The 27,046-nt window shown below is 47.4% G+C and overlaps 2 protein-coding genes across 3 annotated transcripts in view; one reads left to right on the top strand and one right to left on the bottom strand.

Annotated features, from left to right (window-relative positions):
• Positions 1–27,046, top strand: part of ano3 (anoctamin 3) — a 195,602-nt gene that overhangs the window by 120,811 nt on the left and 47,745 nt on the right. Inside the window, exons 12-15 of the mRNA XM_033038644.1 lie at positions 1,479–1,600; positions 4,744–4,878; positions 5,970–6,066; positions 10,941–11,001. Coding sequence (XP_032894535.1) covers positions 1,479–1,600; positions 4,744–4,878; positions 5,970–6,066; positions 10,941–11,001 — 415 coding nt within the window. The remainder of the gene's footprint in view (positions 1–1,478; positions 1,601–4,743; positions 4,879–5,969; positions 6,067–10,940; positions 11,002–27,046) is intronic.
• On the bottom strand, positions 11,115–21,919 carry muc15 (mucin 15, cell surface associated). 2 transcript variants are annotated; one of them, XM_033038643.1, is made up of 5 exons: positions 21,751–21,919; positions 18,316–18,871; positions 17,938–18,276; positions 16,378–16,542; positions 11,115–11,326 (listed from the first exon to the last, which is right to left on the bottom strand). In XM_033038643.1, exons 2-5 carry the CDS (start codon positions 18,830–18,832, stop codon positions 11,172–11,174), a joined length of 1,176 nt encoding a protein of 391 aa, XP_032894534.1. In that variant the 5' UTR covers positions 18,833–18,871; positions 21,751–21,919; the 3' UTR covers positions 11,115–11,171. The 2 variants fall into 2 exon arrangements, with proteins under 2 accessions (XP_032894534.1, XP_032894533.1); XM_033038642.1 differs by having other exon boundaries at positions 17,938–18,871; positions 21,751–21,917.

Raw genomic sequence — 27,046 nt, 5'->3', positions numbered from 1 at the left:
TATGATTTTATATGTTTCTATAAGACCCCCTCCTCATCCTTCTAAACTAATACAAGCCTAGTCTTTTCAATCTTTCCTCATATGACAGTCCCGCCATCCCAGGGATCAATCTCGTGAACCTACGCTGTTAAGAAATAATCTTCTGCTCAAGAATTGTAATTCTGTTTTTGTACATTTCCCTTAACCCTCAGGCCATTTTTTTTGAGGTATTCATCTAAAAATATTTCTTCTTTGTGAACTGTACCTCATTTTTCCTTCGTCCCGTTCACACTAGTTCTATGTTATCCCACTTTCTCACCCACTCCCTTCACACGAGGGGAAATCCACTGCAGACGCACGTCTTTGGGATGTGGGAGGAAACCGGTGGGCCGAAGAGCCTGATTCCTCGCTGTATCTCTAAACTAAACACTTTGTGACTTAGACCAGTCTGAAGAAGAGTCTCGACCCATTCCTTCTCTCCAGAGATGCTGCCTGTCCCGCTGAGTAAATCAGATTTTTGTGTCTATCTTTTGTTTAAACCCAGCATCTTATTGAAACAGATAATATTATTCAGGGTTTAGACACACTGGAGGCAGGAAACATGTTCCTGATGTTGGGGGGGGGGGGGGTCCAGAACCAGGGGCCACAGTGTAAGAATAAGGAGTAAGCAATTTAGAACGGAGACGAGGAAACACCTTTTCTCACAGAGAGTTGTGAGTCTGTGGAATTCTCTGCCTCAGAGGGCGGTGGAGGCAGGTTCTCTGGATACTTTCAAGAGAGAGCTAGATAGAGCTCTTAAAAATAGCGGAGTCAGGGGATATGGGGAGAAGGCAGGAACGGGGTACTGATTGGGGATGATCAGCCACGATCACATTGAATGGCTGGTGCTAGCTCGAAGGGCCGAATGGCCTACTCCTGCACCTATTGTCTATTGTCTATTGCAGTTCCTTCCTGCGCACGTTGTGATTTTTTCTGTGTTTACGTGGCATTTCCAAGGTGAGGTGCGGCACTGGAGGGCGATGTGTGTTAGATTAGATTAGATTAAATTCAACTTTATTGTCCTTGCACAAATACAAGTACAGGTACAACAAAATGCAGTTGAGCATCCAATCAGAGTGCAAAGTAGTAAAATGCTGATTAAAACAATATATGCAAATGAGGATATATTGATCTATGTACACATGCATATACATATATACAGATAAAAGATTGACATGTGCTATATTCAGGTGAATAGAGCTTTACTGTAAATTATATAAACTATAAATAATACTGATGAGAAGGGCTGGGGGGCTAACGCCAGGCCTGTCAGTTCAGCAGGGTAATGGTGTTTTGGAAGAAGCTGTTCCTTAGCCTGCTGGTGCGAGAGCTGAGGCTCCTGTACCACCGCCTCCCTGATGGGAGGAGGGCAAACAGTCCATGGTTGGGGTGTGAGGGGTCCTTGATGATTTTGGGTGAATTCTCTGCGCTGGGTATTAACGCACGCTTTGTCTGACCAGGGAAGCTACAAGAGCCGGCATGACATCATCACGCATGGCGCTCTCAATCACAGGCACTTGCTGTACGAGCGATGGGCCAGGTGGGGCATGTGGTACAAGTACCAACCACTGGACCTCATCAGGTAAGCGAGCCGCCTTTCAATAACTTGCCACTCGACGTTTAACTGCCGTACATTCCAAAACAGCTTGTCACGGATGGACACACGATGCTAGAGTCGCTGCTCCGCAGCGCCGGAGACCCGGGTTCCATCCCGACTACGGGCGCTGTCTGTACGGAGTTTGTACCTTCTCCCTGCGCCCTGCGTGGGTTTTCTCCGGTTTCCTCCCACACTCCAAAGACGTTCAGGTTTGTAGGCTAATTGGCTTTGGTTAAATTGTCAATAGTGTGTGTAGGAGAGTGTTAGTGTGCGGGGATCGCTGATCAGCGCGGACTCGATGGGCCGAAGGGCCTGTTTCTGCGCTGTATCTCTAAACTAAACTGAACTAAATCAGCGGGTCTGGTAACATATCTGGTGGACTTGGAAAGGCAAGGTTTTGGGTCGGGGCCTTCTAGATCCTGACCACTGTGTCATTGGAGAACTTCGAATGTGTAGAACGTGAACATAAACTGCGTAGAAATGAGGAACTGCTGATGCTGGATTACAACACAAAGACATAAAGTGCTGGAGTAACTCAGCGGGTCAGGCAGCATCTGTGGAGAACATGGATAGGTGACGTTTCACAGAGTGCTGGAGTAACTCAGCGGGTCAGGCAGCATCTGTGGAGAACATGGATAGGTGACATTTCACAGAGTGCTGGAGTAACTCAGCGGGTCAGGCAGCATCTGTGGAGAACATGGATAGGTGACGTTTCACAGAGTGCTGGAGTAACTCAGCGGGTCAGGCAGCATCTGTGGAGAACATGGATAGGTGACGTTTCACAGAGTGCTGGAGTAACTCAGCGGGTCAGGCAGCATGACATGCAAAAAAGGAATGATGATAAAGGAAACGGGCCATAGGAAGCTGTTGGTTGGGTGAGAACAAGAAGCTGGTGCAACTTGGGTGGGGGAGGGGTAGAGAGAGAAGGAATGCTGGGGTTACTTGAAGTGAGAGAAATCAAGTTCGAACCGTCCACATTCTACAAATACAGGATACTCCAGCACTTTTTATTTCTTGCTCAAGACTGCAGCATCTGCAGTTCCTTGTGTCGACAGACATAGGAATGTTTGGGGAAAGGACTGTTCCCATTGAGTGAAAGGCGCATGGAATGCACGCGAAATATGCACTTGAAAACCTATTTGTTGCTTGCTGTCCAGTCAAAGACAATCGAGTCATCAACAGTGTACAGGTACATGATAGAGGGAATAACCTTTAGTGCAAGGTCAAGTCCAGCAAAGTCCGATTAAATATAGTTGTAAATAAAGTGATGCTTTATTGTCACTTCTACTTGGTTCAGTAACATTCTTCACGTCTTGAAGAGGGGCCCAACCCAAAAAATCACCTGCCCATGTTCTCCAGAGATCTGCCTGACCCGCTGAGTTACTCCAGAACTCTGTGAAACGTCACCTATCCATGTTCTCCACAGATGCTGCCTGACCCGCTGAGTTACTCCAGCACTCTGTGAAACGTCACCTATCCATGTTCTCCACAGATGCTGCCTGACCCGCTGAGTTATGGTGCAGCAGCATCTGTGGAGCTAAGGAAATAGGCAACGTTTCGGCCGAAACCCTTCTGGAAATAGGCAACGTTTCGGGCCGAAACCCTTCTGGAAATAGGCAACGTTTCGGGCCGAAACCCTTCTGGAAATAGGCAACGTTTCGGCCCGAAACGTTGCCTATTTCCTTAGCTCCATAGATGCTGCTGTACCCGCTGAGTTACTCCAGCACTCTGTGAAACGTCATCTATCCACGTTCTCCACAGATGCTGCCTGACCCGCTGAGTTACTCCAGCACTCTGTGTCGTACTTAAGGTTCCAGCATGTGAATACAGTTTGTCATTGATATCCTGTTACTAATATTACTCATAATTATGAGCTTGGATGTGGTACTCATCAAGAAGGCTTTGCATGTGATCTATTACATGCTCATTATATAAACCCTCAGGGCTAATACCATGTGATGTGTTTATCCACCGACAATTATATTGAGGCTTGTTACTCCTGTTTTCACTTGTACTGAGCTGGTGATACAGTTCCTTCTTACGCTTTCAGGCTTTGAGATTGATGTGATTTAATCTATTTCCCTTTAAGTTACTTGTACCAAATGCCCCACCTGGCCCATCGCTCGTACAGCAAGTGCCTGTACTCATAGTTTAGTTTATTGTCACGTGTAGCGAGGTACAGTGAAAAGCTTTTTGTTGCGTGTTGTCCAGTCAGTGGCAAGACCATAAAAGATCACAATCGAGCCGCCCACAGTGCACAGATACTAGATAAAGGGATTAATATTGAACAAAAGATAAATTCCAGTAACGGCTGATAAACGATAGTCCGACAGTCTCCAGTGAGGCGGATGGGAGGTCAGGACCACTCTCCAGTTGGTGAGAGGACGGTTCAGTTGCCTGAAAGCAGCCGGGAGGAAACCCAGAAGGGTCCCTGAATCTGGAGCTGTGTGCGTTTGTTCTCACACTTCTGTACCTCTTGCCCGATGGGAGAGGGGAGAAGAGGGAGTGACCGGGGGTGAGACTGGTCCTTGATTATGCTGCGGCCTTCATGAGGCAGCGTGAGGTGTAGATGGAGTCAATGGAAGTGCGTGATGGTCTGGGCTGCGTCCACAATTCTGTGTAAAATGTCTTGCACACTTTTAAATTACGAGCTTGAAGGGGCGAGGAGAAGGTGACATTTCTGGTCAACAGGTGAGGTGACATATAAGGTCATAAGTGATAAGAGTTGAATTAGGCCATTCGGCCCATCAAGTCTAGTCCGCCATTCAATCATGGCTGATCTATCTCTCCCTCCTAACCACATTCTCCTGCCTTCTCCCCATAACCTCAGTACTAATCAGAAATCTATCTATCTCTGCCTTAAAAATATCCACAGACTTGGCCTCCACAGCCTTCTGTAGCAAAGAATTCCACAGAATTGTCACCCTCTGTGTTGCTTTAGCACTGTGTTAGATTTTTATTAATTAATTGAACTTATATTTTTGGTTTGGTTATGATACTATCAAGCGAGCCTTGTGTTTCCACACTTGTCAGGCTGCTGCAGCAGCAGGTGAGAATGTCATCGCTCTGTTTTGGGGCATATGTGACAATAAAACACTCTTGTCTCTCTTGTGTCCCACTCTGTGCAGACGGTACTTTGGAGAGAAGATCGGCCTGTATTTCGCCTGGTTGGGTTGGTACACTGGGATGCTAATCCCGGCTGCCCTCGTTGGGGTTCTGGTATTTCTGTATGGACTACTTACATCTGACCACAGTCAAGTCAGGTAGGCCCATGTTGCAGTTCATCAGCTTCACCAGTTATAGCAGTCGAATCATACGACATTGGGCCCATCGAGCCTACTCTGCCATTCAATCATGGCTGATCTATCTCTCCCTCCAAACCCCATTCTCCTGACTTCTCCTCATAACCCCTGACACCGGCTCTAAAGATAGCGGAGTCAGGGGATATGGGGAGAAGGCAGGAACGGGGTACTGATTGGGGATGATCAGCCATGATCACATTGAATGGCGGTGCTGGATCGAAGGGCCGAATGGCCTACTCCTGCACCTATTGTCTAATCAAGCATTTGTCTATCTCGGCCTTAAAAATATCCACTGACTTGGCCTCCACAGCCCTCTATGGCAATATGTTCCACAGATTAATTACCCTCTGACTAAAGAAGTTCCTCCTCACCTTTCTAAATGAGCGCCCTTTAATTCTGATGCTGTGACCTCTGGTCCTAGACTCTCCCACCAGTGGAAACATCCTCTCCACATCCACTCTATCCAGGCCTTTCATTGTTCTGCAAGTTCCAATGAGGTTCCCCCCTCGTTCTTCTAAACACCAGCGAGTGTAGGCCCAGCACTGTCAGAGGCTTCCCAAGAACCAATTCATACCTAAGATAGGCACAAAATACTGGAGTAACCCCGCGGGACAGGCAGCATCTCTGGAGAGAAGGAATGGGTGACGTTTCGGGCGAGGTGCTGCTGCTGCTGCTGCTGCTGCACTCCATGGGCTGCACCAGGTCGGGACGGGTGAGGCAGGGCCGATGCGGCACTCCTGCCCAACCCGGGTCCCCTCGACCCGAGTAGTGGCAGTCAAATACGGGACAAGGGCGATCCCGTACGGGACAAACCAATGTAGCCCAATATACGGGATGTCCCGGCTAATACGGGACAGTTGGCAACCCTACGTGACCTATACCCGGTTGAAACGAGGCCTAACGTTCTGCCTTGGATGGTTATTGAGGAGTGAGTGGCCAGAGAATGGGCACATAAATCACAAAGCTGAGATGGAGGTTTTGGAATTGTTGGGACCTTCATCACGATGTGCATCGAGCGTTCTCCTGATGCTTATTTTATCTTCTCTTTCCAGCAAGGAGATCTGTGACGCCAATGATACCCTCATGTGTCCAATGTGCGAGCGCAACTGTTCTTACTGGATGCTGAGTGAAAGCTGTGCCTACGCAAAGGTAACAAACTTGCACCATCCTCGTTAGTCTATCCCTTGTGGAAGCCAGCAACTGCAGATGCTGGTTTACAACGAAAAAGGTTCAAAGTGCTGGAGTAACTCAGCGGGTCAGGCAGCATCTGTGGAGAACATGGATAGGTGATGTTTCACAGAGTGCTGGAATAACTCAGCGGGTCAGGCAGCATCTCTGGAGAACATGGATAGGTGACGTTTCACAGAGTGCTGGAGTAACTCCAGCATTTTGTGTATATCTGAGAGAGTGCCTCAAATATGAGCTACCTGTACTGGTTCTGAGTTGGTCTATACATCAGATATCTCCTTGAGCCATTTCTTACACTTTGTTCAGTTTAGTTTAGAGAGACAGCAGGGAATCAGGCCCTTCGGCCCACCGAGTCCACACTGACCAGCTATCCCTCACACTAACACTATCCCACACACACTAGGGACAATTTAAACATTTATACCAAGCCAATTAACCTGCAAATCTGCACGTCTTTGGAGTGTGGGAGGAAACTGGAGATCCCGGAGAAAACCCACGCAGTCCCGAGGAGAACGTGCAAACTCCGTACAGACAGCACCTGTAGTGAGGATTGAACCCGGGTCACTGGTGCTGCGAGGCAGCAACTCTACCGCTGCGACACCTTAATCTGTCTTGGGGTAGAGTTGTAACATGAGAGTTGAACTGCTTCCAAATAGGTGAGGGTGGGGACAAGTCTTTCCTTTCACACATGTTGTGGTTTAGCTCAAACAAACATTTACATTCTCTGTGAACTTGAGCTCATGGCCAGGAATAATATGGTGCATGTGTATGAGGGGACTGCACATGCTGGTTTAAACCGAAGATAGACACAAAATTAGTTAGATTTTTTGTGTAAACATAAATATAAATGTATGTGTGTGTGTGTATATATGCGTGTGTGTGTGTGTGCGCACATGTATATCTACGTGTGTGAATAAATATATGTGTGTGTGTGTGTGTATGTAGACATTTTTTATTCATTTATTATATTGTTTACAGTGTACTATGTTTTCATATTCTGTTGTACTGCTGCAAGTAAGAATTTCATCTTTCTGTTTTTGTCATAAAAAGCACTCTTGACTTTAAAATCTGCTCACAAAATCCCATCCTGCAGCACCCATTTGATGTAACATTGTCATGGAATATGGGGAGAAGGCAGGAGCGGGGTACTGATTGTGGATGATCAGCCATCTTCTTCTTCTTGCCTATGGCGTGCACAGCCTAATGTTCTCGGACAACTTATTCTATTTGATCTTATTTGATTGTGCACGCCGGGTTGATTTCATTCGTCGAAACAGGGCGGGCCACGTGAAGGTTGCAATCTCCCACCCCAATGATCAGCCATGATCACATTGAATGGCGGTGCTGGCTCGAAGGGCCGAATGGCCTACTCCTGCACCTATTGTCTATTGCGTTCTCTATTTATGCAAACAACATCCTCAAAGGCAACAACATAATCGAAAAAGGTGTTTAGGCAAATGGACTTTTGATTAGAACCTCATTGTGGGACATAGTTCACCATTTTCTGCATTCTGTCTAATTACTTGCGATGACTTTAGAAAGTGGCATTGAACACAGTTTTCACATCAAGCATTTTACACTTGAAATCCATTAGCTCATCATTTCTGAATGGATCTAATGCGACTGGATGTGGAACTTCCCTTTATGTATTAATGTATGAAGAACGCTCAGTGAAAAGCCATTCGAAGACATGAACTATTTTCCAAATTTTGTAGGTAAAGTTTGTCTTTCAAGCCCTCCGCTCAGTCCGCCTAAACTTACCTGATCTCCCGGTTGCTCAACACTTCAACTCCCCCTCCCATTCCCACACTGACCTTCCTGTCCTGGGCCTCCTCCACTGTCAGAGTGGGGCCCAGCATACATTGGAGGAACAGCATCTCATATTTCGATTGGGTAGCTTACACCCCAGCTGCGCCGGGCCCGGGCTTCTACGCAGCGATCCAGGAGAGCATGGAGACCGCAGCGCCTCGATAAAGGCCTCCGGCTCCATTCACAGTCCACAGCCGCGCCCCACAGTAGAGAAGCCTTCTGGCCGTGCGGCCCGTTTTGTTTCAGAGTCCGATGAAACGGCACATTTTAATGCTTTATAAAGTGAAGCTTCTGATGCATCTGTGCATAAAACTCAAATTGCTTAGCATACTATTTTGATTTATGGATTATTGGAATAACTCGAAACTGCAACTTTAGAGGAACAATTATATCTTCAGTTCATGAAGCGTAAACCTTAGTTGCACAGGCACAGTCTAACTTTGGTTACACAGCCATCGTAGAGTCTTGTCCTCACCTTCTCCATCATGGTCTGGTTTAGCTCAGCCACCAAGCACGACATCCGGAGGCTGCAGCGAATATTCCGATCAGCAGAGAAGGTTATTGGCTGCAACCTTCCCTCCATTGATGAACTGTACACTGCAAGGGCCAGGAAGCGAGCGGGCAAGATCATCTCTGACCCCTCTCACCCTGGCCACAAACTCTTTGAATCACTTCCCTCTGGAAGGCAACTCCGGATTGTCAAAGCTGCCACAGCCAGACATAAAAACAGTTTCTATCCACGAGTAGTAGCTCTACTCAACAGCCAAAAATCTGTAGCCTCCCTTTGATCTGGTATTTTGTTGGTTCACATGCTTGATCAATGGTGTTTTATCATTAATGTTTTATTATTATTAATGTTTAGTGTTTTCTGAGTCATTCGTAACTCCTCCAATTTGCGGTGGGACTCACTCTGGCCATGGAGGAGGCCCAGGACAGAACGGTCATACTGGGGGTGGTGGGTTGATGGAACGAGCTGCCATAGGAGGTAGTTGGGGCAGGCATTTTTACCCAGAGCTGGGGAATATACAGCACAAAGCAGTTAAACTTCACTCTGAGTTAAAATGTCTTTTATGTTAGGGAACATTACTGCAGCCAATGAACATGAGAAAGCACATACGCTAATGTTGTAAAATTGAGGCAACAACGAATTTAAAAATAATAGCATTAAAGGGGCCTGCACATGAGATGCAGTGTACCTCGAGAAAGGTAAAAATGTTAAATCAAATGTAGCTGTGGGACCAACCATAAATCTTTCCAATCTATGATCAGCCTCAGCCCTACCTGATCTCCCGGTTGCTCAACACTTCAACTCCCCATACCATTCCCACACTGACCTCTCTGTCCTGGGCCTCCTCCATTGTCAGGGTGAGGCCCAGCCACAAATTGGAGGAGCAGCACCTCATATTTCGTTTGGGCAGCTTACACCCCAGCGATATGAACATTGACTTATCCAACTTCAAGTAGCCCTTGCTTTCCCTCTCTCTCCATCCCCTCCCCCATCCTGGTTCTCCGACTAGGCCTGTCCTCCTGTTTAAATTTGACTGTTTCTACGCCTTCGTTGTCATCCTCTCCTCCGCTAATTATGAACCTTGACCCGCATTCCCCTTTGATCTCTCGTTTTCACACCTTGCCCTTCCCTTATCTCACGTTTCCCTCTCCCCTGACTCTCAGCCTGAAGTCTCAGTCTCGGCCTCGACCCGAAACGTCACCCATTCCTTCTCTCCGGAGACGCTGCCTGTCCCGCTGAGTGACTCCGGCATTTTGTACCTATCATCGGTGAATTAAACATAACATCGCTGTACACTCTACAGATTCTATGCCTCCTGTGACGGTGAATATCATACAAACATATTCCTGCTACACCGCGATCACAGGTTGAGCAGTATTGACACAGTTAGGATTCAATTGTTGGATAAACATTGATATCAACACCTAAGTCTTCCCATCCAAGTTAAGTGCCATCTAACAGTAAAGTAAATATACATGTAACCCTGTAAACTATGCTATCGTATATACACACACACAGCGGTAGAACTGCTGCCTCACAGCGCCAGAGACCCGGGTTCGATCCCGACTGCGGATGCTGTCTTTAAGGAGTTTGCATGTTCTCCACGTGGGTTTTCTCCGAGTTCTTCGGTTTCCTCCCGCACTCCAAAGACGTGCGGGTTTGTAGGGTTGATCGGCTTCGGTGAGTTATAAAATTGTCCTCAGTGTGTGTCAGATGGCGTTGGAGTGCGGGGTGATCGCTGGTCGGCGCGGACTCGGCGCGCCGAAGGGCCTGTGTCGGCGCTGTATATCTCTAAAGTCTAACAGCGTCTTCCGTGGCGCTGAATATCGTCCGACCACGTTTGTGCCACCGAGTCAGAATAGGTTCACCAGTACCGACGGAGATAGAATATAATTGCTGGATAAACAGTCTCGTCAACGGCTACGTCTTCTCATCAAAGTGCCGCCCAACGGTAGGACCGTAAATATCGACGTGACTCTGTGAACTATGCCATGTAAGTGAAACATTGAAGCGTCGCGAAGGGCAAAGTCCTCGCCGTTAACTTTGCCAACTTGAAAATGCTCGCTCTCCATAGCAGAGGTTGTGCGGAACTGATAGTCTAAATCACTGTTTCTTTCTTCATTATTGTTATGTTGTATTCTTTTTTTTTTATGTGCTGCAATGTCAATACACACCTCACTACACCAATTGGCGTCTGTGACTAGTAAAGAACCTTTGAACCTTTGAAGAAGGAACTGCAGATGCTGGAAAACCGAAGGTCGACAAAAATGCTGGAGAAGCTCAGCGGGTGCAGCAGCGTCTATGGAGCGAAGGGAAATAGGCGACGTTTCGGGTCGAGACCCTTCTTCAGACTGACGTCGAGACGTCACCTATTCCTCTGCTCCATAGACGCTGCCTCACCCGCTGAGTTTCTCCAGCACTTTTGTCCACCGGTGTAAATCTGTGTGTGTGTGGGTGTGTGTGTGTGTACAGATTGGGAGCAGTTTCTTTAACAAGATAATATTTTTTCTTTCATCAGATGACGCACCTGTTTGACAATGGAGGCACGGTTTTCTTTGCCATTTTCATGGCGCTGTGGGGTGAGTGCAGATCTGTCTTTGTCAATATTCGCACAAACGTTCCCCCACGCCCGCTCCCGTCTCACCTATATCGTAGCTACTGTCCTGCTCAGTCTCTCTGGTGAATTTAAATGTTTTGCTTCTCGTTGTGTTTTACGCTGTGGGGCGGGGGGGGGGGGGGGGGGGGAGGTTTACGCCACATTCTCGTAGGGCATGTCATCCATCTGTATCCCGTAATTCTCGTTGCCGAGCGACTCGTTGTGGTCATTCAGGGCGGAGGGATTGTAGTAGGCCGCTCCGTCTTGATACCTGAACTCCACTGCGTCATCCGTGTTCAGCCGAAGAACTGGAAAGAAATAGAGTTTTAGAAGGAGCCGTGCAGACAATCGAAGGTAGACAAAAGGTAGACAAAAATGCTGGAGAAACTCAGCGGGTGCAGCAGCGTCTATGGAGCGAAGGAAATAGGCCACGTTTCGGGACGAGACCCTTCTTAAGACTGCTTTCTGTATTGGCAATCATCGCCTTTTATTCTAACAATGGACTTCACCATCAAATATAAAACAAATTAACTTTATTGTTTAAGAAGGAACTGCAGATGCTGAAAAATCGAAGGTAGACAAAAATGCTGGAGAAACTCAGCGGGTGCAGCAGCGTCTATGGAGCGAAGGAAATAGGCAACGTTTCGGGCCGAAACCCTTCCGGGTTTCTGCCCGAAACGTTGCCTATTTCCTTCAGGGTTTCGGCCCGAAACGTTGCCTATTTCCTTCAGGGTTTCGGCCCGAAACGTTGCCCTATTTCCTTCGCTCCATAGATGCTGCTGCACCCGCTGAGTTTCTCCAGCATTTTTGTCTACCTTAGAAAGAAATACAACAAGGCAGTGGTGAGGGCTGCTTCGAAAAGACTGGCTGACATTCCTTTGGGTGACGTTTCGGGTGGAGACCAGTCACCCAAATTTGAAACATATAAGATTGTTAAGGACATTCTTGCTATTGAGGGAGTGCTAGAATTTAGAAGATTGAGGGGGGATCTTATAGAAACTTACAAAATTCTTAAGGGGTTGGACAGGCTAGATGCAGGAAGATTATTCCCGATGTTGGGGAAGTCCAGAACTAGGGGTCACAGTTTAAGGATAAGAGGGAAGTCTTTTAGGACCGAGATGAGAATCATTTTCAACTACAGAGAGTGGTGAATCTGCGGAATTCTCTGCCACAGAAGGTAGTTGAGGCCAGTTCATTGGCTATATTTAAGAGGGAGTTAGATGTGGTCCTTGTGGCTAAAGGGATCAGGGGGTATGGAGAGAAGGCAGGGATGGGATACTGAGTTGGATGATCAGCCATGATCATATTGAGTGGCGGTGCAGGCTCGAAGGGCCGAATAGCCTACTCCTGCACCTATTTTCTATGTTTCTATGCTGCGTAGGTTTACAAGATTAATTCCCGGGATGGCGGGACTGTCATATGCTGAGAGAATGGAGCGGCTGGGCTTGTATACTCTGGAGTTTAGAAGGATGAGAGGAGATCTTATTGAAACACATAAGATGATTAAGGGTTTGGAAATGCTAGAGGCAGGAAACATGTTCCCGATGTTGGGGGAGTCCAGAACCAGGGGCCACACACAGTTTAAGAATAAGGGACAAGCCATTTAGAACGGAGATGAGGAAACACTTTTTCTCACAGGGAGTGATGAGTCTGTGGAATTCTCTGCCTCAGAGGGCAGTGGAGGCCGGTTCTCTGGATGCTTTCAAGAGAGAGCTTGATAAGGCTCTTAAAGATAGTGGAGTCAGGGGATATGGGGCGAAGGCAGGAACGGGGTACTGATTGGGGATGATCAGCCATGATCACATTGAATGGCGGTGCTGGCTTGAAGGGCCAAATAGCCTACTCCTGCATCTATTGTCTATTGTCTATTGTCAGTCTGAAGAAGGGTCTCCCATTCCTTCGCTCCATAGATGCTGCCTCACCTGCTGAGTTTCTCCAGCTTTTTGTCCACCTACAATTTGGATATGATCCACCCAATTTTATTGGCCTTCATAAATGATAGGAGCAGAATTAGGCCAAAGAGCAGACTCTTTTTCCTCAGAAGGCTCAAATCCTTCAATGTGTGTAAGGATATGCTGCACATGTTTTACAACACAGTGGTTGCTAGCGTTATTAATGCTTGGGGCAACAGCATTAGTGCAAAAAACAATAGGAAGCTGGTCAAACTGGTTAATCGAGCTAGCTCAGTGCTGGAGGGGAGAGTAGACTCTGGGATGGATGTGCTTGAGAGGCGTATGAGGCACAAGGTGCAGGTCATCCTGAAAAACCCCGGGCATTTCCTCCATGTAATTCTGGAGAGTCAAAAGAGCACTCGGAACAACAACCGGCTCCTCTCCCTGCCCTGTAGAACGGAGCGGTTCAGGAGATCCTTCACCCCTGCAGCCATTAGATTTTATAATTCGGACCGCTAGACTGTAGGGGGATGCATTTTGCAATTACTAATTTTTAACTGTTAATTATTGGTCTTTTTAAGTATTTATTGCTCTCAGGTAGTGTCCACATTGTATTCTATGTATTTTCTGTCTGCGTTCGTTTTGAATCTGTGGGTTTGTTGGTTGGGAGCTTCTGGACATCTGAATTTCCCTGAGGGGATCAATAAAGTATTTATTATTATTATTATTATTATTATTTGGCCCATCAAGCCTACCCCGCCATTCGATCATGGCTGATGTATCTCTTCCTCTCAATCCCGTTCTCCTGCCATTTCCCCGTAACTTCTGACACCCGTACTAATCACAAATTTATCTATCTCTGACTTGGCCTCCACAACCTTTTATGGACAATAGACAATAGGTGCAGGAGTAGGCCATTCGGCCCTTCGAGCCAGCACTGCCATTCAATGTGATCATAGCTGATCATCCACAATCAGTACCCTGTTCCTGCCTTCTCCCCATATGCCTTAACTCCACTATCTTTAAGAGCCCTATCTAGCTCTCTCTTGAAAGTATCCAGAGAACCGGCCTCCACCGCCCTCTGAGGCAGAGAATTCCACAGACTCACAACTCTCTGTGTGAACTCTCTCTGTCTTTTGTGGCAATGAATTCCACAGATTCACCACCCTCTGACTAAATAAATTCCTCCTCATCTCCTTCCTGAAAGAACATCCTTTAATTCTAAGGTCGTGGCCTCTAGTCCAGGACTCTGCCACTAGTGGAAACATCCTCTCCGCTTCCACTCTATCCAGACCTTAACTTCTAACATCAAACTTTATCAAGGCCTCCACTTTAAAGATTCGCTCATTTATATTTTTTCTGAAAATGTATAAACTTTGACTTGTGGCACTTTATTTTTTTTTCTGCACTGTAGTTAATTACTTCTCCAGAATCACGATAATACCATTTTCTTTTGTCTCGGTTCCTTTTCAAAAGCAGTTTTGTGTGGGTGGTTCTCTTACGAATCGTGGTACCATGTAATAACAAATATTAAAAAAACACCCAGTGAAGCTTAAAAATTGTCCCATTATTTTGTAATTGGGTAAATGACATTTTTATTGGTTATCTTCCCAAATTCTATGTTTAATCTATCGTGGGTTTTGTTCGCGGTACTCTGCTCACATCGACTGAGTTGTCAGGCCTCAAGGCCCCTACAAGTTAACTTGCAAGCCGAATCGGTAGTCAGGATGGCAAACGCAATGCTAGCATTTATTTCAAGAGGGCTTGTATACAAAAACAGGGGTGTAACGCTGAGGGTCTGGTCAGGCCACATTTGGAATATTGTGAGGCATTTTGGGCCCCAGATCTGAGGAAGGATGTGCTGGCTCTGGAGAGGGTCCAGAGGAGGTTTACAAGAACGATCCCAGGTATGAGTGGGTTAACCTATGATGAGAGTTTGTCGGCACTGGGCCTGTACTTGCTGGAGTTTAGAAGGATGAGGGGAGACCTCATTGAAACATCACCGAATAATGAAAGGCCTGGATAGAGTGGATGTGGAGAGGATGTTTCCACTGGTGGGAGAGTCTTGGACAAGAGGCCACAGCCTCAGAATTAAAGGACTTCCCTTTAGAAAGAAGATGAGGAGGAATTTCTTTAGTCAGAGGGAGGTGAATCTGTGGAATTCTTTGCCACAGAAGGCTGTGGAGGCCAAGTCAGTGGATATTTTTAAAGCAGAGATAGACAGATTCTTGATTAGTGCGGGTGTCAGGGGTTATGGGTGATAATTGCTCGATTCTAAGCTTCCCCCCAGTCTAGTTTCAGTAAAAACACTGAATCAACCACTTGAAACAACTACATTTTACTTTACCAAAAGTGCGTCACAGATCACGCATTGTAGCTATCCCACCTCTATCTGTCCATCTCGATAGACAGGTATAGGGCGTCTATCTGTTCAAGTCCTCTAGGCCTCGCTCAGACAGAGACACTCCAGGAGGATACGTGGTCTTGAGCGCTCTTCCAGAAGATCGTGCCTGAGCTTCGTGACCACGGACTTTCATATGTCCCGGGACCTCGAGGGGCCGAACCACATGGGTTGTCTCTTAATCACCCAGTTACAAATATTGATTAACCCCATCCATAACCGGCATCTCCCTAACCCAATGATACAACAGTTCAATACATTGTATTCACGACGGACTTCGAGATGAAGTCAACTTGGAAACATTTACCCTGATTAACTCTCAGACAAGACTCAACACATCATCCAATCAACACTAGGCAGAGGCAGACTCTGCAACATTATTCACAACTATTTACAAGGTGTCTGTCTGGTTTGCAGCCATCCAATCCATTCTATGCATTTTGCACCAGATTGACAGGGCTTGCAAGGCTTCCCATTCTTTGCTTGAATATGGTATCTAAGCTCCAGACTCTCTGGCACCTTCTTCAGACATCTGAAGACGTCATGAGTCTAAAGAAAGATTTTGGCCTGAAACGTTGCCTATTTCCTTCGCTCCATAGATGCTGCTGCACCTGCTGAGTTTCTCCAGCCTTTTTGTCTACCTTAGTCTTTCCACTGGCTGGTTAAGGGCCTGTCCCACTATCAGAGTTTACACAAGAGCTCTCCCGAGTTTAAAAAAAAAATCAAACTCATGGTAAGTACATAGAATGTACGTAGCGGCTACGTCGGAGCTCGGGGACGTCTCTTAGCGGCTCGTAACGCTAATGGCAGGTACTCGGGAAACGCGGTGAGCTCGTGAAGTTTTTTCAACATGTTGAAAAATGTCCACGAGAGCCCCGAGTACCTATGAGCGGCAATTACCGTAATTCTCCGAGTTTGAATCGGGGGGAAATTCGGGAGAACTCTTGAATTACCTCGTACAGTGGGACAGGCCCTTTAGCACGCAACAAAAAGCTTTTCACTGCACCTCGCTACACGTGACAATAAACGGAACTGATTTTGACGCGGCGTTTTATTGACTGCTTACCCGGTTCGTTGGGGAAGTTTTCGTACAACCTGCGATGAGCGATGTTGACTGGCTTTTTGCGGGTGCAGTAAAGGTAGGCGAGGAGCAACACCAGGAGGATTCCCAGGACGCTGCCCAGCACGGCACCAATTATCACACCTCCTCTATGCCGAATGACATTCAGATCTAGAACAACATGGAATTAACAATAGTAACAAATTAGCACAATGCTGGCTTGGTATGATACAATACAATACGATAGTTGGCCTTCATAACAAGAGGATTTCAGTATCGGAGTCAAGAGGTTCTTCTGCAGTTGTATAGGGGCTCTGGTAAGACCACATCTGGAGTATTGTGTACCAAAGATCCGATAGCGAGCAAGATAGATCACTTGACGAAAAAGACGTAGTTCATGGGTAATTTTCGGCCCCATTTCCGTAACCGGCTTCCGTCTCCGCACCAAAGATCCCGTTGGATACTAGTGCGGAGACGGAAGCCGGTTTCAGAAACATCCTCGTAAAAATAAAAGTTATTTGGTAAAAATCTTCTCCCCATTTTCAGAATTATAATTTATTAACACAAACTGTTCCCCCGCAACGTTGATTACACTGCGAGTCGGGTCGGGTCGGGTTACGGAAATGGATGAAAAAAAGCCCACGTTCCGTTCCGTTGCGTACTACACGTCAGCCCATTGCATTTAGCAGGAGTGGTCTATCTTGCTCCGCTATAGGATCTTTGTTGTGTACAGTTTTGGTCTCCTAATTTGAGGAAGGACATCCTTGTGATTGAGGCAGTGCAGCGTAGGTTCACAAGATTGATCCCTGGGATGGCGGGACTGTCATATGAGGAAAGATTGAAAAGACTAGACTTGTATTCACTGGAGTTTAGAAGGATGAGGGGGCATCTTATAGAAACATATAAAATTATAAAAGGACTGGACAAGCTAGATGCAGGAAAAATGTTCCCAATATTGGGCGAGTCCAGAACCAGGGGCCACAGTCTTAGAATAAAGGGGAGGCCATTTAATACTGTCTTACGAACATCTTATTCATTTAAGTTCTATTTCATCAGCAAACAGCTGTACGTACAAGAAGGTACACAAAATTACTGGGGAAACTCAGCGGGTGCAGCAGCATCTATGGAGCGAAGGAAATAGGTGACGTTTCGGGCCGAAACCCTTCTTCAGACTGAAGAAGGCTTTCGGCCCAAAACGTCGCCTATTTCCTTCGCTCCATAGATGCTGCTGCACCCGCTGAGTTTCCCCAGTAATTTTGTGTACCTTCGATATTCCAGCATCTGCAGTTCCCTTTTGAACAGCTGTACGTACAAACCTGCATGGCTTTGGAGTGTGGGAGGAAACAGGAGCGCCGGGAGAAAACCCACGCACGTCACGGGGAGAACGTGCAAACTCTGTACGGACAGCACCCGTGGTCGGGGTTCGATCCCGGGTCTCTGGTGGCGTGAGACAGCAACTCTACCGCTGCCCCACCGTGTCGCCCTGTTTATGCGTCGGGGTGTGCGAGCGGGAACAAAGCCGAGCAGATACATTCATAAAATATCCATTCAATTTACAAGATTTACCTTTCCCGTTGTTGGCTGTCGTCCCGTTAGTTGTGTTGATGGTTGTGTCAGTAGTGAACGTGTTGGGGGGTGTCGCGACTGTCGATGACCGCAGCATCGTTGTACTGTTGGTCGTTGGGGATGAGGCTGGTGAGGTTGAGTTTGGTGAGGTTGTGTTTGATGTGGGTGAGACTGGTGAGGGTGAAGTTGAGTTTGGTGAGGTTGTGTTTGATGTGGGTGAGACTGGTGAGGGTGAAGTTGAGTTTGGTGAGGTTGTGTTTGATGTGGGTGAGACTGGTGAGGCTGGTGAGGTTGAGTTTGATGTGGGTGAGACTGGTGAGGGTGAGGTTGAGTTTGGTGAGGTTGTGTTTGATGTGGGTGAGACTGGTGAGTTTGATGTGGGTGAGGCTGGTGAGGGTGAGGCCATTGAGGTTGAGTTTGGTGAGGTTGTACTGTTGTGGTTGTCCGGGGCGGTTGTGGAACTGTTGCCGGCTCCCGTTGGCACAGAGTCTGTGGCGCTTGTGTCTCCTGTTGCCGTGTTGTCGGTGGTGGGTCGACTACTGGTCACCATAGATGTGATGGTGGCATTCGCGGTTGATGTATCCAGATCGCTGGTGGTTTCTGTTGATCCAGTCGTTGTGTGGTCGTTGAGACTGCTTACTGTTAACATGGACACTGAAGTGCTGTCTTCCGATGAGGCCACATTGGTAGTGGCGGTATTGAGGGTGAAGCCAGGATCGCTGGTTGGCTCTGCAGAAGGTGCAGCAGTGCTGGTGTTGACAGATGTGGGGAGAGTTGAAGATGTTGTCAAACTCTCCGAAGCTGTTGTTGGTACCGTTGACGACTGGGCACTTCCAATGGTCAAGAGTTGGCAGGTTAGACAAGAGGCAATTAAAACCATTAGATACAATTCCATTGTGTCGATTCCCTCAGCGATTCTCCCCTGAACTGAATCCTGCAAAACATCATCGGATTAGGCACAGCTGTGAATGTCCCATAAAAATGACACAAAGTGCTGGAGTAACTCAACGGATGGCCAGCATTCCCTTGTCATGTATCTGTACACTGTGGACGGCTCGATTGTAATCATGCACAGTCTTTCCACAGACTGGTTAGCGAGCAACAAAAGCTTTTCACTGTACCTCGGTACACGTGACAACAAACTGAACTGAACTAATGTTATTTAATGGGTAATTTTATCATATAAACCAGTCTTCCTGGGCAATTATTTTTCTATTTTTAATCGTGAGATATTACAATTCTACGTGGCATCATTGTATGCAAACCATGCACATTTCTTCACAAGGGCAGAGCATATTCACAAATAGTTATCATCCTACATCACTCACTGATTGCTTCACTCAACAGACATCTAGTTTAGTTTATTGTCACGGGTACCGAGATGCAGCGAAAAGCCTTCTGTTGCGTAAGAATAAGGGATAAGCCATTTAGAACGGAGACGAGGAAACAATTTTCACGCAGAGAGTTGTGAGTCTGTGGAACTCTCTGCCTCAGAGGGCGGTGGAGGCCGGTTCTCTGGATGCTTTCAAGAGAGAGCTAGATAGGGCTCATAAAGATAGCGGAGTCAGGCGATATGGGGAGAAGGCAGGAACGGGGTACTGATTGGGGATGATCAGCCATGATCACATTGAGAGATGTTTAAGAAGGAACTGCAGATGCTGGAAAATCGAAGGTAGACAAAAATGCTGGAGAAACTCAGCGGGTGCAGCAGCATCTATGGAGCGGAGGAAATAGGTAACGTTTCGGGCCGAAACCCGAAAGGGTTTCGGCCCGAAACGTTGCCTATTTCCTTCAGGGTTTCGGCCCGAAACGTTGCCTATTTCCTTCGCTCCATAGATGCTGCTGCACCCGCTGAGTTTCTCCAGCATTTTTGTGTACCGCTCAATGAGAGATGCTGCCTGACCCGCTGAGTTACTCCAGCACTCTGTGTCGTTCACTGTAAACCAGCACCTCCACCTCCTTCTTTCTGTAATAGCTTCAGCTTTCACTATTTACTTTGATAAGATACAGACTAATTTAGGCACACTACATACTTAATGCGTGGCTGTAAGCTTTTATCTTCACACTAAGCACTCCGTGTGAGAGACAGAATGACAGGAAGACAGCGGCAATGAAGTGAGCAGGTTCGAGCAGGTTCCAAATCATATCTGCCAACTTTTAGCACTGACATATGTTTTCTTAAGACAGACACAGGGTGACGCAGTGGCAGAGTTGCTGCCTCACAAGACCCGGGTTCGATCCTGACTACGGGTGCTGGCTGTGTGGAGTTTGCACGTTCTCCCCGTGACCTGGCTTGGGTTTTCAACAGGTGCTCTGGTTTCCTCCCACATTCCAAAGACGTGCGGGTTTGCAGGTTAATTGGCTTCGGTAAAATTGTAAATTGTCCCTCGCGGGGTGACCATCGGTCGGTACGGACCCGGTGGGCCGAAGGGCCTGTTTCTGCGCTGTGTCTTTAAACGAAAACTGAATGTTTGGGACTGTGATTATTGTTTGTTACTCAGGTAATGCGATCCTGCGTCTTTGAATCGTATCAATAGAATAGATTTGGCAGGGGCGGGGCGAAGGTGACAGCTCGCGGAGAACACAAACATCGGCAAAGATTTATTTCATGGATAAACCAGCTTTGTGCCGTCAAACCCTTTGTGTATTTCTCAATCAACTCAGCAGGTTTCTCAAGAAAAACAGTCGTAGAGTTTAGTTTAGAGATACAGCACAGAAACAGGCCCTTCAGCCCACCGTGTCCACGCCGACCAGCGATCCCCGCACGCTAACACCATCCTACACACACACACACAATAAGGACAATTTCACAATTTTATTACCGAAGCCAATTAACCTACAAGTCTTTGGAGTGTGGGAGGAAACCGAAGATCCCGGAGAAAACCCACAGTCACAGCACCTGTAGTTGAGATCAAACCCGGGTCTATGGTGCTGTTGACAAATCACTACACACATTCACTTAGTTGATTCGGGTCTGAAGAAGGGTCTCGATCCGAAACGTCACCTATTCCTTCGCTCCATAGATGCTGCCTCACCCGCTGAGTTACTCCAGCATTTTTGTCTACCTTCAATTTTTACAGCATCTGCAGTTCTTTCTTAAGCATTAGACAATAGACAATAGGTGCAGGAGTAGGCCATTTGGCCCTTCGAGCCAGCACCGCCATTCAATGTGATCATGGCTGGTCATCCCCAATCAGTACCCCGTTCCTGCCTTCTCCCCATATCCCCTGACTCCGCTATCTTTAAGAGCCCTATCTAGCTCTCTCTTGAAAGTATCCAGAGAACCTGCCTCCACCACCCTCTGAGGCAGAGAATTCCACAGACTCACCACTCTCAGTGTGAAAAAGTGTTTCCTTGTCTCTGTTCTAAATGGCTTGCCCCTTATTCTTAAACTGTGTGTGGGCCCTGATTCTGGACTCCCCCAACATCGAGAACATGTTTCCTGCCTCTAGCGCGTCCAAACCTGAACAATCTTATATGTTTCACATTATTCCTGAAGACATCGTTACACCTGACAATTGTTGATAATATCACGACGAGAAGTTGTGAACATTTGAACAATGCAATATCTTCAGTAAATGTTCCCTGGCGTGTAGGATTAGGGTGGAACGGGCGATCGCTGGTCTGCGCGGGCTCGATGGGCCGAAGGGCCTGTTTCCATGCTGTGTCGCTAAGCTAAACTAAACTAAACAAAACAAAAGTGCAGCCAGCACTGATTTACTGGTGAGCAGCAACTTTACTCAGCAAGAGAGTTTTTCCAAAGTCCAAATCTAATTCAGACTCAACACGACAGTAGAGATAAGATTTACTTACCTTGTTTGAGATAAGCGGATTGAAAGAGGGAAAGAAATTGTTTGCCGTTCGAAGTCCCGACTATTTGGGTGAATGGTGAATGGATTTATCGAGCAGGTGCAGTCTCTTCACGCAGTCACAACCGGATAAACCTGTTCCCTTCCCCGCCCATCTGATGGTATTGACTTACAGGTACGCGGAACGCCTCCACCCTCTCCAAGAGGCAAGGAGGCATGGTTTTGCAACCAAATATTTGAGTGACGTGCGCTCTTTGGATCAGTTAAGTCGTTCACCGCCTCTGACCAAGCAAAGGTACTTTCCCCAAAGCTTGTGCGTTCAAAGACATATTTGTGGACCACATATTTTCAATCGGGTAACAAAGGGAGACATGGTATAGCTCTGCGGGTCAGGCGGCCTTTCAAGGGAACCTGTGGAATTCAGAGCCACAGTCGGCTGTGGAGGTCACGTTGTTTCAGAAGGAACTGCAGATGCTGGAAAATCGCAGGTAGACAAAAGTGCTGGAGAAACTCAGCGGATGAGGCAGCATCTATGGAGCGAAGGAAATAGGAGACGTTTCGGGCCAAAACCCTTCTTCAGACTTGTTGGGTGTTTCAAAGAGGCGATTGGTCATAAGGTCATATGTGATAGGAGTAGAATTAGGCCATTCGGCCCATCCAGTCTACTCCGCCATTCAATCATGGCTGATCTATCTCACCCTCCCAACCTCATTCTCCTGCCTTCTCCCCATAACCCCTGACACCTGTACTAATCAAGAATTTCTCTACCTCTGCCTTAAAAATATCCACTGACTTGGCCTCCACAGCCATCATTGGCAGATAATTCCACAGATTCACCACCCTCGGACTAAATAAATTCCTCCTCATCTCCTTCCTAGAAGAACGTCCTTTAATTCTGAGGCTGTGCCCTCTAGTCCTGAACTCTCCCACTAGTGGAAACATGCTCTCCACATCCACTCTATGTATTGTAGAAGACTTTGACAGGTCTTTTACCATCAGAAAAAGGAGAACTCATAATGGGGAACAAAGAAATGCCAAAACAATTAAACAAATAATTCCTTTTGTCAAAGTGGATAAAAAATACATTTTCAAAAATGCTGGTGAATTGAGTTTTCTGTATTTTTCTGCTCTTTGATAATTTTGTATTTTTGTGTTCTGCAGAGAGGCTGCCTGACCTGCTGAGTTACTCCAGAACTTTGTGTCAATCTAAGGTTTAGTGGGATGTGGGCAGGTGGGACTAGCGTAGATGGGGCATCTTGGCTGGCATGGGCTAGTCGGGCCGAAGGGCCTGTTTACGGTATGTATGGCTCTTGTAGCTCCTTTACAATCAGCAAAAGGCAGAACTCGTAATGGGGAACAAAGAAATGCCAGAACAATTAAACAAGTACTTTAGTTCCGTTTTCATTCTCAGAACCGCGCACAAGGAGAAATTGTAAAGTTTGTTCATTTGTTGAAGTGACGGAACTCCCAGAATGGGATCATTGTCACCAAAAACCATAGCCGCAGAAACGCTAGTTCTCCATTATCCCACTTTTTCATCCACTCCCCACACACAGGGCAATTTACAGAGGGGCCGATTAACCTACAAAACCCACGGGTCTTTGGGATGTGCGAGGAGACCGGAGCACCCGGAGAAAACCCACGCACACAGGCGAGATCAAAGTCAAAGTCAATTATATTTGTCGCATACACCCGAAGGTGCAGTGAAATGAATTTGCCAGCAGCGTTAAGGGCCTGTCCCACGAGCATGCGACTCCATGCGGCAAGCGCGACCTAACGTGGTCGCTTGAGCCGTACGGCCTCGCGGAGCCGGTCCCACTTCGATCGCCGGAGCCGTATGGAGTTGTGCGGAGCTGGTCCCGACATCGCGCGGGGCTCTGAAAAACTGACCGTTAAAAAATTCCGCGCGGCAACGGCCTGCCGGCCCGCAGCCGCCTCGACGCCATACGCAGCGTCTTGATGTTGCGCACGCCCGTCGGACTTCGCTCGAACTTCACGTCACTCACTCGACCTCCGCGCTGCCCCCGCTTCCGGTTTGGTCGCGCTTGCCGCATGCAGGTCGCATGCTCGTGGGACAGGCCCTATACACTTAAAAAAGAACACACAATACACAATATGATTGAACACAAACATCCACCACAGCATTCTTCACTGTGACGGAAGGCAGCAAGGTTCAGCCAGTCCTCCTCCTTTGTTCACCCGTGGTCGGGGCCATGAACCCTCCGCAGTCGCCGCTACGGACGGCCCGATGTACAGGCCCTCTCGTCGGGATGATCCAAACTCCGACGTCGGGACGGACGGACACTCTTGGAGGTCCCGAATCGGCCTCTTCCTACCGGAGACCGTGGCTTCACGATGTTATAGGCCGCAGGCCGGCGGTCGGAGCTCCTCTCCGGCGATCCCAGACTCCGCCATGGAAAGTCCACGCCACGCCCGCGGCTAGAAGCTCCGCAGACCGCGGCTTCAGGATTAGTTTACACTTTTAGTTCAGTTTACAGTAGTAAGAAAGAACTGCAGATGCTGGTGAAATCGAAGGTAGACACAAAATGCTGGAGTAACTCAGCGGGCCAGGCAGCATCTCTGGAGAGAAGGAATGGGTGACGTTTTGGGTCGAGACCCTTCTTCACATTGATGTGAGGCGAGTGGGCGGGACACATATAGAATGTAGGCGGAGACAGTAGAACTGGTGGGAGAACTGGGAAGGGGGGAGGAGATGGAGGAGAAAGCAAAGGCTATCTGAAGTTAGAGAAGTCAACGTTCATACCGCTGGGGTGTAAACTACCCAAGTGAAATATGAGATTTAGTTTAGAGATACAGCGCGGAAACAGGCCAACTGAGTCCACGCCGACCAGCGATCTCCGCACACTAACATCATCCCACACACACTAGGGTCAATTTAGATTTATGTCAAGCCAATTAATCTACGTCTTTGGAGTGTGGGAGGAAACCGAAGATCTCGGGAAAACCCACGCAGGTCACGGGGAGAACGTGCAAACTCCATACAGACAGCACCCGTAGTCAGGATCGAACCAGAGTCTCTGGTGCTGCAGGGCACTTTATAACGACCAAAATACTTCGTAAATTCATAACTTCTAGAATCTGAATTTGGCCATTCGGCCCATCAAGTCTACTCCGCCATTCAATCATGGCTGATCTATCTCTCCCTCCTAACCCCATTCTCTTGGCTTCTCCCCATAACCCCTGACACCCCTACTAATCAAAGATCGATCTCTGCCTTAAAATATCCACTGACTTGGCCTCCACTGCCTTTGGATGCAATAAATTCCACCGATTCACCACCCTCTGACGAAATAAATTCCTCCTCATCTGCTTTCTAAAGATACATCCTTTTATTCTGAGGCTGTGCCCTCTGGTCCTAGACTCTCCCACTAATGGAAACATCCTCTCCACATCCACTCTATTCAGGCCTTTCACTATTCGAGAAGTTTCAATGAGGTCCCCCCTCATTCTTCTAAACTCCAGCGAGTACAGGCCCAGTGTCATCAAACGCTCATCATACTTTGAGTTGAATTCAGATTGTTGTAAAATTATTGGACTCCTTTTTTTAAGGGCTTGTAGAATCCTGAATTGCAACACTATGTCATTTGGGGTGTGTCCTTTACTGGAAGTTGAATTCTTCAGTACGTCAGAGTGTAGGTGTGGAGGCTAAGGGTTTATACTTCCGATGTTGCCTGACCTTAATGAATTACAAACCTCTTTTACCCAGTTTGGTTTCACTGCCATTACATCAAGTGGATTAGAACAGGAATTTTTCATTCATCTGCTTGAGTGCGTTCTGAGTGGAAGATTGCAACCTTCACGTGGTCCGCCCTGTTTCGACGAATGCAATTAACCTGGCGTGCACAATCAAATAAGACCAAATAGAACAAGTTGTTTTGGTTGCAACTTTAGGCTGTGCACATCATACGCAAGAAGAAGAAGAAAAAATGTGTTCTGCCGTTCAAGGAATTCACGGTTGATCCCGAAGATAGACAGAAAAAGCTGGAGTAACTCAGCGGGACAGGCAGCAACTCTGGAGAGAAGGAATGGGTGACGTTTCTGGTCGAGACCCTTCAGTCTCGACCAGAAATTCTTCAGTCTGAAGAAGCACTCTGTGAAACGTCACCTATCCATGTTCTCCACAAATGCTGCCTGTCCCATCTGAGTTACTCCAGCTTTTTGTGTCAAGCTTCGGTTAAAACCAGCATCTGCAGTTGCTTCCCACATAATTAATGGTTGATGTCTACTTTAACACCACTGCATTGGCTCTGAAAAATAAATCGATTAACCAAACCCTGTGGCTTTTTGCATCCAAGATTGCAATGGAATATACATTTTTAAGAAATGACGTTTCACAGAGTGCTGGAGTAACTCAGCGGGTCAGGCAGCATCTGTGGAGAACACGGATAGGTGACGTTTCACAGAGTGCTGGAGTAACTCAGCGGGTCAGGCAGCATCTGTGGAGAACACGGATAGGTGACGTTTCACAGAGTGCTGAAGTAACTCAGCGGGTCAGGCAGCATCTGTGGAGAACACGGATAGGTGACGTTTCACAGAGTGCTGGAGTAACTCAGCGGGTCAGGCAGCATCTGTGGAGAACATGGATAGGTGACGTTTCACAGAGTGCTGGAGTAACTCAGCGGGTCAGGCAGCATCTGTGGAGAACATGGATAGGTGACGTTTCACAGAGTGCTGGAGTAACTCAGCGGGTCAGGCAGCATCTGTGGAGAACACGGATAGGTGACGTTTCACAGAGTGCTGGAGTAACTCAGCGGGTCAGGCAGCATCTGTGGAGAACACGGATAGGTGACGTTTCACAGAGTGCTGAAGTAACTCAGCGGGTCAGGCAGCATCTGTGGAGAACACGGATAGGTGACGTTTCACAGAGTGCTGGAGTAACTCAGCGGGTCAGGCAGCATCTGTGGAGAACATGGATAGGTGACGTTTCACAGAGTGCTGGAGTAACTCAGCGGGTCAGGCAGCATCTGTGGAGAACATGGATAGGTGACGTTTCACAGAGTGCTGGAGTACTCAGCGGGTCAGGCAGCATCTCTGGAGAATATCGATAGATGTGTTTGGGTCAGGATCCTTCTTCAGACTGATTGTAGGGGAGGATGCTGGATTAGTACGGGTGTCAGGGGTTATGGGGAGAAGGCAGGAGTATGGGGGATGAGTGGGAGAGATAGATCGGCCTTGATTGAATGGAGGGGTAGACTTGATGGTACGAAGGTAATGCCTGTCATTTGACAAACGTTGCAAACTTGAAGGTAGATTGTGGGACAATCACTGTGAGCTTGTAC

Source organism: Amblyraja radiata, chromosome 20 (genome assembly GCF_010909765.2).
Source record: "Amblyraja radiata isolate CabotCenter1 chromosome 20, sAmbRad1.1.pri, whole genome shotgun sequence".
In the NCBI taxonomy this organism is placed as follows: domain Eukaryota; kingdom Metazoa; phylum Chordata; class Chondrichthyes; order Rajiformes; family Rajidae; genus Amblyraja; species Amblyraja radiata.
Note: the sequence above shows the minus strand (reverse complement) of the source record. Positions and strands in the feature narration are given on the sequence as shown.